Source organism: Cyrtonyx montezumae, unplaced genomic scaffold (genome assembly GCF_038088225.1).
Source record: "Cyrtonyx montezumae isolate F1298 unplaced genomic scaffold, pur_monq_1.0 scaffold_2, whole genome shotgun sequence".
In the NCBI taxonomy this organism is placed as follows: Eukaryota; Metazoa; Chordata; class Aves; order Galliformes; family Odontophoridae; genus Cyrtonyx; species Cyrtonyx montezumae.
In genome coordinates, this window is record NW_027071936.1 from 57615378 (window position 1) to 57627718 (window position 12341).

The following is a 12341-nucleotide window of genomic DNA, read 5'->3' on the forward strand; positions in this document are numbered from 1 at the left end:
TGTGCTCAGACATCATGGTCTGCACCTGACCTCTGCTTTTAGGAGAACTGTTTGTGACAAGGGAATGCACGCAGGAATCCATACGACCGTGTTGCCCTGCTGGCAAATCTGAACAATCGAGTGAATTCCATAGGTCCGTGCATCCTGTTTTCCATGCAGCAATGGCTTATATGCAGAAGGACTTCTGAATAGATAAAAGGGGGAAAATAGAGTAGATTGCCTGTGGAACAGGGAATCTTGTGCGGTATTTCCTTTATTCCTGTCAATAGCTTATGTCTGCAAGAAGTACAGCTTGCAGTGGTTGAAGCCCATCCTCCAGGGAGTTATTTGCCATGTAATTCAGTGGTGCTACAGTCATCCTGATCCCTTCTGAGTACAGAAGATGTTGCTGAATGTTTCCTCTATTGGTACTGCACGTTTCTTTTTTCTCCTGCTGCTAATCAGTAGGATTTTACTCTTTCTCTTAAATATTTTTATGTTTCAGAGCACCTAATTTTTGTGCTGATGTTTGGCTTTTATTTTAGTTCACTTGGAGATGGATTTGAGTCCAGCCTGTTGATTCTGGAACCCTTGTTTGACTTCAGTCCTGTTCAGGAAGAAGCAAGTCTTCCATGCTTTTTAAATGCTTTCCTCCATTTCTTCCTATCATGGTGGTGGATGCAGTAGGAAAGGCAGTGTAGATGGTGGCTGGGCTGGAAATGGACTGCCGTCTGTCACGGATTTGTATGAGACAGACAAATATACAGTTTTGCGAGAACAAAATTACTTTGATTGCTTTGAAGTAGAAGGGATAATTATTCTCTTATTTTGTCTAAACAATCACTTTGTCAGCTAATGTCGTAACATTTTTTTATCACATCATCTTGTTACAAGCCAGCAGTACGAGGCTGAGTTTATTCACTGTTCCATTTTCCCGTGCCACAAAGCAGGTGTTGTCCATCCATACAAGTAATTCTGTAAAGCAAGGAGGAGAAGGTCTTATCTCTGTCCTGACCCTTAACTTCAAGACTCAACTTCTCTGTCCCGTAGCACAACAGACTCTAACAGAGATTCTGTCATTAGTTTATACCCAGCATACACGTACTGTTGCTTACGTGGGCTAACACAACTTCAAATGACAGCGACGGGAAATCCAGGCAGGAGCTATCAGCTCAGGGACAGTGACGTCTGACTGTGGGATCTTTGCAGCACGCAAACCATTCGTTAACTGGAGAAGAAATCACTACGTCAGAATTTCTGCTAAACTCAGGACTAAATTGCAGCAGATTGAAGTGAAACTCAGCTTCAATCTCTGAAACCTGCTTGCACTATAGTTGGCAGGTTACTTGGCAAGCAAATGGAAATTCAATCTAGATATTTCCATTTAGTTCTTAAATAAATGTCTCAATTGCAAAATTGTTGGAGCTTCAAAACGGAACGCTTTCTCCATATCTGTAGGTGTAACAAATGTGAAAGGAGTTTGTGTTTCTGTTCCTCAGAATTCTGCCTGGTTTGAAAAGACATTACTTTGCAAGCTTCTTTCATAGGCATGTCCATTTGGGAGAAATCAGTGAGACCGATCAGAGCACACACATCCCTTTGTGCTTTCTTGAAGAATAGTCATGAAACTGGTTTATCTAATTCTGAGTGTGAGTCTGCATGACAGGGCTTTTGAAACAAATGTTTTCTAGAAATTAAGTTCTCTAGCCCTATTCTGTTATTAGACTGCTTATGTGTTTTTTGTCTCCTAGGTGAACATCAGTTCAAATTCCAGGCTGCTCTGTGCAGCGCTTCATTTCAACACAACAGCTGCAGGCAGCACATCCTTGCACAAAGCATCAGGATTTTGTCCCACAGATTTTTGCAGGCTTAAAGTGTTTACTGTACAAGTTTACTTGACTCTTAAGTCAATAGCAGAGCACTAATCCTCACCACCTTGAGTAGTTAGTGTCAGTGTTTGAGAACTCCTTTTGTCCACCGTGTTTTGCCAAGGTGCCAAATCATGGTGAAGGTTGAATGCTTCTGTGAGGATTTATTCTCCATTTGATGTTTTGCTGTGTCAAGGAGCATTCAGCAGGTTCCACATCTCAGGATCCACACTGCCTAATTAAAAAAAAAAAAAAAAAAAGTGATTTTTTTTTTCTTCCTGTAAATATCCTGAGGACGTTATGCTATGGGCTGTTTTCTTTCTCGAAGTAGTAAAACAGTCAAGCAGGTTTAAACATAAAAACCACGTGTTAGCAAGAAGCATAGCCCTGAATTTGACTTTTTATTATGCTTTTGAGGATTTACTTATGGCCCAGCTATTCAAACAGGAACATTTCTCAGCACGCCCTTCTGGATGAAGTCATTTAGATGTTGCACAAAGGATGTAAAGAACCCCTTTGCACTTAGTTATGCATTCTTTCTTCCTGAACCTGGCAGTACCTGCTCAGTTTCCTTTTAGTAATTAGGACATTCCACACTTCCACAGGACTAATGGCACGAAGCTGTATTTAGCTCCCTAATTTTTGTCCTTCGCCAATACAGAGTAATAATAATACACAATACTTGAAGGCAGAAATTGTGTTAATTCTGATAGAGGCAGCTTTAGCATTAGTTCTGTAAAGCATTGCTGGAAAAGTCAGCGCCTAAAAATGAACAGGTATTCATTTCAACAAATTATATGGTGATTCAGACGTAGGAAAGAGTGTATGTTTTATACTAACTATGATGTGATGTTCTGTAAACATTTGAAGGCTGACCACGGTATTTTTATGCTGCCTGGCACGGCAGGATCCTGGTTGTTCTTAACTATTTCTTCAATACAGAGAACAATACGAATTTTGTTGTGAGTAGCTATGAAAAAGCGCACCAACTGAAGAGTCATCTGTGGGTTGGAAATGGAAACATCCACTACATCACGTTAGAATGGGATGTTGAAGGCTTCAGGGCAGTTAGGCACAACGCTGTTCTTAAGTATTTACTCAAGAAAGCCTTTAAGTGCCTGACTCCCTTGCTTGATTTGAAACTTAGCTGTAATCTAAGCTCAGCTACTGCTGAAAGAGATCTGTAGCACATTTTTCTAATTGTTTCTTCATTCAAAATAAAGTTATAACGATAGAAGTGTAATTAGTTCCTTTGGAGATAGCCCTGCAGACAAGGAATCCATGACTGTATTTCCATTTGCTTTATTTGCCCTGGCTACCTAACGACTCTGGCCTCAGATAGGTGACACCATGGTGACAGTACACTTTCGTTGCTTCAGCAGAGGAGCTGATTCCCATTCTCAAAAAGGGAAGTCATAATACTGAAAAAGCAATTAGTGACAGCATATGTTACTAAATACTCTTTTGCATATAAACAAGTGCTGTTGTTGTCGTTGTTGTTTTAATTTTTGCCTTTTTAACAGAAAACATCCCATACTCCTCAACCGAACCCGCTCCGGACCCGCGGGGCGCGCTGAGGCGATTCAAAATGGCGGCGCAGCGGCCGCCTCCGCCGCGAGCCACCCCTCCCCCACCGCGCAGGCGTTTCCTCCCCGGCGGGAGGGGCCGAGCCGAGTCCCGGCAGGAGAGCGGCACCTGTCCCAGTGCCAGGCCCGCAGCCAGGTGCAACCCGCACCCGCCATGGGAGACCCCGTGCTGCACGGGGAGAGAATCCGGCGGGCGGGCTCCGCGCCTCTTCGCGGACCGGAGCGCGACGTGGACCCCTCGGCGCAGCCGTCCGCCGCCTGCTAGTCCCCGCGGCGGGGAGGGCTGGGCATGGCACGGCGCGAGCGGAGCGACGGAGCGCCGCGCTGCCCCGGTGAGGCGTCAAAGTTTGCGCGCGGCTCTTCCTGCTGCCGGGGGAGGGAGGGGGACCCGGAGAAGTTGCGGGGATTTAAAAAGAAAAACGGAACAAACCCAACTCTGTGCACCGCGTCCGGAATAGAGCTTTAGTTAAACACCGCAGCTCCGCACGCGGCCGCCTCAGCCCAAACCCCATTGCTGAGATGCAGAGGCTGTTTCTTACACTGCTGTGCTGCCCTCTGCTCGAGTTCCTTGCTGAAGTTGCGCTACGACTCAGTGCGAAATTAGAAGAACGTGGCTCGGTTTGACTTCTTTCTGAGCTTTGTTTTGTTCTAAGAGTTTGATTTTTAACCTTTTCTTTTAAATTCCCAATGAAGTGGCTCGAAAAGCCATTTTATTCTGTGTCTTTTTTAGAAATTATCTTCAAGTATGACTTTTTCCCTCAACATGGTTGGACGACGTGGAAAGTCAGTGTGCTTTAATGCTCAGGTGCTGTCAGAACGCTCCTTCTGACATGCTGTGACCACGGCTTCGGAATGCACGGCCCTGCGGACAGCCGTGCTGGGCCAGACCTAAACCCCACCCATGTGGCGGATGAATTTACCTGGGGAAAGCCTATGGGCAGGGCTGATGGTTGGTGTTTTCCTGAGCTTCTGGTGCTTGCAGTTTCCTCAGTTCCTTTGTGAATCTGTAGTGGCTTTTTTGTCCTCCTTAAACTTGCATGTGAACTCCTAGGGCCCAGCAGTGAGCCTGTGAGGAGTTCTGCAGCTCACGTACCTGTGTCATGAGTAGCTGTATCCTTATACTACTTTTGAGCCTGGGTACAACTCTGTCTTTATTTGGTGCCCCATTGCTCTTTTGCTGCCGTAAGTTAATGAGTAAGTGATCCCTGCCTTCCCTCTGCTTGCTCTGTGTGACCTCTGTTGTTTCCTTCTGACTCCCTTTCTCTGGTTATCTGTCTTCTGGGATATTAATGTTTATGAGATCACCATTCCCGTAAGGCGTGAGGTTTTAAAGACTTTACAAATATCAATTTTATGTAAACGTATTGCCATCTAAATTAATAAATCATGGGGATGTTGTGCAGACAGAAACACTTTTTCAGTAGTTTATTAAGCTAATAATACTTAATTGCCATGTTTACTGTGGTAATAATATTAAAAAGTAATTTATGGAGAGAAGTTTGTATTGCAGAAGCGATGCTTTGGGTCTTTGACATCAGTTATCAGTTTTTGCACTTAGCTGCAAAGCAGCTGAAATAAAGGATATAAATACCTTTATATCCTTAACGGGAATCCCCCGTCAGCCTAGTGCAGAATGAATTGAGGAGTCCTCATGTATGTATTCGACAGCAGATTTTATCTCAAGTTCTCACTCAGAGCCCTTGATGGTGTACTTCAAAGCTCCCCACAGTTTTGCTGAGCCGTGTGAAACCTCTGTAGCTTGTTATTGCACAATTTGCTCCAGCGAGCTGTGCCTCTTAAGTACTTCTGCATTTGCTGGTTGTCCCTTTTTAAGGATCTCTTCTGGTAAAATGTCCTCCTTAAAATCTTATCTACCCAAATCAATATAGCTGCACTTACCCTGCATGGAAATTTATTTTCCCTTCATTCTGACCTCTCTTTTATAGAACTGCTCTGCCTCTTGGGCCACTGTGTTTACTGGCTCTTCCCAGGGCTGCTGGGGTGCTTGCTGTTTGTGAGCTCAGTTGAGAAGCGCAATGTGGATGAAGTGGCTCGCTCTGCTTGGGAAAGTCACTGAGCAGAAGGGAAGGCAGTGGGGAAACTGATTATGGAAATGACATCAATGTTGTTTCTGGCTGATTGCATTTCTGAACCAATTAATAATATGAACTGCAGTAAAGCAAACACCTGCACCTTTGCTTTTAATGATCCAAGGGATCCTTTACAAGGACAGTCTGGGAGCTGGGGCTGCTCAGCCTGGGGAGACCTGAGAGCAGCCTTTAAGGGTCCCTTCCAACTCAAACAATTCTATCTAATGAAATCTAAGACTCTGTTCCATAGCTTGTGTATATGGCTTTGAGAAATGTTGGAGGTGGATGAGCTCTTGATATCAAGAGCAACATAATGTGTATGAAAGGGAGGGTGAGACTGAGGAGAAAACAGTCCAACTTAATTTAGAAAAATAAGTGAATCCAAGCAAAAAAGTCTAAGAGCAGGAGATTCAGGTGTGTGCAGTTGTAATTAGATGTAATACCTCAAATCAGTCATATTTGTGCACTTTGACTGTCACAGTTGAATTCAAGAGGTAGAATAGTTTGTCTGTATTCAGGAGATGTTATTTGGGGCTTTTATTTTTGTTTGCTGCCCTTTGCAATTTTAATTCTCTGAACAGAGAACAGTTCATAATTATGCAATTTGTATGCTAGCTATTTGAGGGCATCGCTTCTTAAAACTGGAGAGGATGTAAACTTTTCAAACCATGGTAATGAGGGGAAAAAAAAAGTTGCTATAGCAACTTCATAAAGAAAGTGTACATCTTCATAAGCTTTTCAATCCAAACAGTACATTTGAAATTTCACCTCTCCAAAGGATTAGGCAATTGATGCAGTGATTACTTTGAATGGGTAATGCAGAGGAAAGTTCTGGAAGCCTCTGAAGGATGGAATAACTGCAGTTGTTACTTGACTTTTCCTTACATGTGGAATTAGGTTGGAGAGATGGATCAAATAGCAAATAGCATTTCTGTAGTTGAGTTAAGGAGTTGGTATAACTATCAATTATATTTAGATTCGTGAACTGTTCACATGTCTAAAAGATTATGGGGGAAAAAAAAATCTTTACAGTTTGGAGAAACTGAATGTTTGAAATGTTCTCTGTCACTTACTGCCTGCCTGTATCTGATGGGCTCAGGTCTCACGGCAGCCACGCATCAACCCCTGGTGTTCTGCAGGGCTGGAGTGCTGCCAGCCCCTGCTTTGGAACTGCTTGGAGGAGCCACTTCTTCTAAAGGCTTTCTTGTTGGATGGGAGAGAGCCTCCTGGTAGGCAGCTGGCACCTTTTGTTAAGTGATATGCTGCAGAGAGAGCAGGAGACCCGGCTTCAGGAGCTGGAGAGATACCTATTTAGAAAGAACCATTTGCAAGATGGGAGGAGTATTCTTCACTGCTTCACACTTAGCACAGGAGGTGTTTGAGAGTGAAGAAACTGAAGCAATATGTGCATATTTCTTCTGCCAGCTGCTTTAATTACATTGCAGTTGAAGCACTGGCTGGTTTGCTGCCCTGCTGGCAGCCTCTGGGTGATGTGTATTGTAAATAGGAAGGCTGGTGGTCCCTGTGCACAGTAAATATGTTACGTGCCAGTGTTGGTTTTACTGTATGTGCACTGATGAAGTACATCATTTGTATCATCAACATGTTGATGATGTGAATATCTTCCTAGCTATTCATCTCTTGTTTAACGCAATGCTCATATATTATGGATTGGATTTGAGTGACAAATTTATTGTAAGTTTTATGGTTGCCAGAAGAAAGCCAAGAAATTCAATTTAAACTAACACTATAATTTTGATGGAAGTTGTAAAGTATGTGGAAACGATATTTATAGCTCCTTAACATCAGTAAATATGCATTTATGATGGTATAGAAATCAATCTGGAATCTTTGCATTAGTGTTAACGTGGAACATTAAATCGCCACAGTTTTTATAGCACATAACTCTCAGGAGGTGGGCATGAGGCAACCACTGGTTCGCTGCTTAGAAAAAGCTTTTCATGCTTGACATTTCTAGAAGCCTAAATTAAGTTGCCTTTGTCCTGCTTGTTCAAGCAGGGGGAAGGGGCATTAATTATCTGCAAGGGAAGATGAATAACTTTTTAATTACAGAGCCTAATTTATGACAGCACTGAGTGTAATTAAATACACAGATATATATATTCCTCCTTGCAAACTCATAATCTTTTCTTTCTTTTTAAGCAGATACCACGTGGCCCAATACACCTGATGGAAATTTGTCCAACTCCTTGAATGGTTTGAGCTTGATGGGTATTCTAAACACAAGAGCAGGTGGCAGCATCCAGGGTCTTCAGAACTTGCATTCGAAGTCCCCCAGATCTCTCTCATTGCCTGAGTATGGGCCTGGTCAGCACTCCGGTGCTTTAGAAGATTGTCATAGCCTTAAATCAGTGGATTCTGGTATTCCAACCCTAGAAGTAGGAAATCCAGAACCCATACACTGCAGTGTGCTGAATGTGAAGAGGAAACAGTCAGAACCTGAAATTGTGCCTGACAGAACTTTTCAGAGTGCGTGCACACTGCCGTCTTATGTGCCTCCACGTCCTCTGACTTCAGAGCACGATCATGCCGTGCGAAAATCCTCTACTTTTCCAAGAACTGGGTATGACACTGTCAAGCTTTACAGTCCAAGTTCAAAAACTCTGAATCGAAGTGATGATATCTCTGTCTGTAGTGTTTCTAGTCTTAGCACAGAACTGTCAACAACTTTATCAGTCAGCAACGAGGACATCTTGGACTTTGTGGTCACGAGCAGTTCAAGTGCAATTGTGACTCTGGAGACCGATGAAGCACACTTCTCAGATGTCACCCTGAGCTCCACTAAGGAGACTGGTGAACAAAGTCAGCAGGACTGCAGTCAAGACACAGATGCGGACAGTAAACGAAAAATATTGGGACCTTTTACCAACTTTCTTGCCAGGTAACATTTGTGTAAAGTAAATTTGTGACAGCGAGAGTAAGTGAGACCATGGGAGAACTTTCTGGTACGCTTTCTGATTGTACTTCAAGAGTGATATTAGTTTGCTGTTTTAAGTTTGTATTATGAATATAATTAGTCTCTTCTGAATAAGTAAGCCAATATTGCAAACTGAGGGTTTGAATCCTTCGTTATCTTTAGGATGCCTGAAAGCATCTTAAATCTCTCTAAAAGGTTCCTTCTGCGTTACAGAAAAAGGAGTTCTGAGCTAAGGTTTCCTTCCTATGAGGAAGGCTTTTTTCCAGGCTTCTCCAGTGATACTTCTTGTATTTTGACCAAGATCCTCAATCTCATGGCATATAAAACAATATGTTTTGGTGGGATATGTACTTGTATGGAAGTGTTTTGACAGCTGGGTGGTCTAGTAGTCACGGAGCATTTTATTGATCAGTATGAGCATGTGGAGTTTAAAATACAAAAGCTTGCAGAACACTTGCATGACTGCTGTGATTTTTCCCAGTCTCGATGATATTGTGTTAATGCTTTGTTTCCTTTAGTTTGCTGTGGAGTGGTAACACCTGATGTGGAAATCTGGCATTCAGTTGTTGAAATAGAATCATTTGCCACTCAGTGCAGTTAACTTCTATGCCTCTTCTAACTGTGGCTTTCATATGATAAAGTGTTCTAAATGCAGGTACTAATTTGGTAAATGAAAGTGATGAGTAAGGGAAAGGATTATTCAGAATTTTTTTTTTCATTTAAGGCCTCACTAATGCCTCTTATTTTTAGAATGTAACATCTGAGGTGCGTTGCAGTTTGAAGGAATGGTTCCAGAAGTAAGCTTCAGACTTAAAGCAGTGTTTGCTGAGTCTAATCTTTTTCCTCACATAAACTTTTTTTTTTCATGAGATGAATAGGCAATGAAGTGTTGAAAGACTTGGCAAATGTAATTCTTTAGCTGTTAATTGCAGAGCTCAAGAGAAGCAGTTCCTTCAGATTTGCTTAACTTGCTGAAGCTGTCTTAGGTTTTTATTCTTAGGTTGAAGTGATGGTAGAGTACCAAGTGTTGAACTCTCCTTATCAGCTCTATTCGAGGTGCTAAAGCTTTTGTGGATCTCTATTTGTTGCTATGGAGCCAGACTCAGTTCTGAATCGAGGGTTTTTAGCACTTCAGAGCCTGAACTTGTGTTACCCTTCTGGTAGCACAGCTGTTGGCTCAAACAAATGGTGTGCCTCAGCCGGAGGGCGCACATGGAATGACCTCATTTAGGCCTGTCTAGAAGGAGGATGTTTTACCGCTTCTTAACTTCTCCCATCCAACAAAAGAAAGCCATCTGTCCTGTTCTGGTGTAGTCTCTCATGGTTTTGCCAGTGTAACTGAAGCAGTGGTGCTAGACTGAGCCTTTTAATGTGAATGTTTTCAGGTACATTGGATTTCAGAGCACAAGGGGCAGCCTTAATTAATACCTTTCAAATGGGAAGCAGGTCAGCTTGTCCATCTGGTGATGTCACCAGGAGAATATGAAGATCCATTTGAAACTAAGTTACCAGCTTTGAAGTTCCAGCTGCTACATTTGTACCCTGACCTTTAATATCCTTCCCCTTAACACCTGCTTTCTGCTCTGTTTTGCAAACAAGAGGAGCTGCTGGCTGGCTGTGCTTGTACTTTGTGTACCTGTATTCTGTGCATCCGTTTACGCCGTGCGGACTGGCGGTGTTTCGCTGGTGTCGGACCATCATGGAGCTTCTGAGCATCCTTCTGTCCCACAGGGGATATGAAACTCAACACTGTTAACCTTGTTGAGGATTAGAACGCGTTGTTGCTGGTATGTACTGCTGTCCCTGTGGTTGTGCTTGCGTCCTCTAATGATCCCATGCAGTTGCTGTTTCCCTGGAGATCCCATGGCCTTGATTATGCTTCTTGCATTCCTGGGCTAAAGAAATGCTTTGGTAAATGAATTCAGCCCCGCGGTGTTTTGTCTGAAAGTAGCTGGCCACCAGCATGCTTCCCACAGCTGACCCTGAGCTGCGTGCCAGGCTTCCTGCAGTGCTGGAAGAGGAGGAGGCATTTGCAGTGATATCTTTAGAGAGCAGTTTGCGGAGAAAGGAGTTACGTAGAGCATTGGTAAAAAGTGCTTCAGTCACAGGTACAAAGTCCTACATTTTTAGCACTTTGTACTGAAGAGTTTTCCTTATGATTCAGGTCAGATGTGTAAAGCTTCCCTTTTAAAACAGTATCAGGAGAAAACCAGACTTCTTGGTCAGTCTGTACATACATGTAATGTGAAAGAACTGGCACAGGAGGTATGGGTATCACCCTTCTGCTTTCAGCAGCTGGATGGTGAGGCACAATGGAGGGGTTCCAGCCTTCCTCTGCTGGTTTAGGTCAATGAGAATCTTCTGGGTGGTGGGATGGAGGTCTGAACTGCAGTGAAGCTGTGATGAAGCTTAGTTTTTGCTCAAGTTGTTGACATTTGGTAAAATGAAGGATCTCGCTTCTTGAAGCAGCAGCAGTACTTGTATTGAACCCTGTCTGTTATCTGAAAATGTGTTACTTTTTGAGCTTGTCAAGAGTGAAATTGTGCTGGGTATGCCAGTTAAGATTTTCTACTGCCTATAGACATTACAGTAGCAAAAATTAGATGCCTCCAGTGCTTGGTCATATACACTGAAGGAGCTTAGATACCAAAGAAGGTTAAATCCTCTATAAGGAAAATGCTTAGAGAAACATCTGCTTCAGAATGCAAAATGATTTCTTAGCATTCTGAGGATTTTCCCCAGTGAAGAGATTACGTGTATGCACGTGTATAGGGTGGTGTTCCCTATTAGTTGTACTGTTATTTGTCCTCTTATGGAGTGTTGGTGTTTGCTTCAGGCTGCAGTTCAAAGTTAAATCATAGCAGAGATGGAAGACTGGCGAACCTGGCTGGCTGATGGCCTGTCCGACCTGGCACCTTCAAGGCATTTGGGAATGGAGTACCTCTGCTCTGCCTTTGTTAACACTGTGGTGAAGCCATTTCCTAGTCTTCTCCTGTGTCAATTGCTGTTTCTTCTGCAGTACCAGATTTTGAAAGGTCTGATTATTTCCTCAGGCTGTTATGTGCCTCCTTGGATCTTTTTGCCACGCCCAAGGTGAGAAAATAGAGGTAGCTTTCTGCTGTGTTACGTAGCTTTCTTCTTGAAAGAGCTTAAGGCATCACATGGACCAGCTGCATGTACTAGTAGTTGTCATTAGGCTCCAGGTTAGTGCATGAGAAGGGATTATTGCTTTGGAAAGCAGCTGAATTCTGACTACTGCAGAAGAAAATTGGCATCAGGTTGTTTTCAGGAGTTGTATGTATACAAACCAATTCTATAAGGCCTGGATCCTCTGCTTAAAGCGTAAGTTTGAATTCATTTCCTCAGTTTGAATGTATGTAAGAATTTGGTTTGAGAAATAGTGTTAAGAAATAATTGGCTGAGAGATTGAAGGGTCGGTGCCTCGGCTGTGCCTTTGCTCTGCTGACCCACAGTAGTGTTGGTTAATTAATTCCACCTTTGTACTTTGCTTCTGTACTGTACTGCTGAAACAGGCTGTTGAAAGGCTCATTTTTAAACCAGCTTTGGTCAGAACCATTGTGATTTTCCTGTACAAGTTATGCCTTCCTTTTCTCACTTTAGAGGGTGAGGCTTTTCATGGTTATGTGCGGAGGTTTTTCTAGGGCTGTGTTTGGTTAACTAATAATCTATCAGGTTCCCATCCTTTTTAAGGGAATATAGAAATCCTCACTCTTTACTTAATCCACTATGAATATTCTCTTTTGTTCCTGGAATCTGGATCCTGTTGTTTTGTTTTTTTTTCAGGCTGCTCATAGAGATTTTTGATTCCCATTTTCTAAGTAGCAAGATCTCAGGAAGCTCTTGCAGAGAACAGAGACCA

General features: G+C 42.9%; 1 protein-coding gene across 3 annotated transcripts in view; it reads left to right on the forward strand.

Annotated features, from left to right (window-relative positions):
- The first annotated feature begins 3359 nt into the window (after nucleotides 1–3359).
- The window catches only part of TBC1D14 (TBC1 domain family member 14), a 60851-nt gene continuing 51869 nt past the window's right edge, over nucleotides 3360–12341 (forward strand). For 2 of the 3 annotated variants that reach the window (XM_065735813.1, XM_065735815.1), the window contains exons 1-2: nucleotides 3360–3765; nucleotides 7687–8425. In XM_065735813.1, the coding sequence (XP_065591885.1) occupies nucleotides 3723–3765; nucleotides 7687–8425 (782 nt within the window). In that variant the 5' untranslated portion in view covers nucleotides 3360–3722. The remainder of the gene's footprint in view (nucleotides 3766–7686; nucleotides 8426–12341) is intronic. The other variant, XM_065735814.1, reaches the window with a different exon arrangement.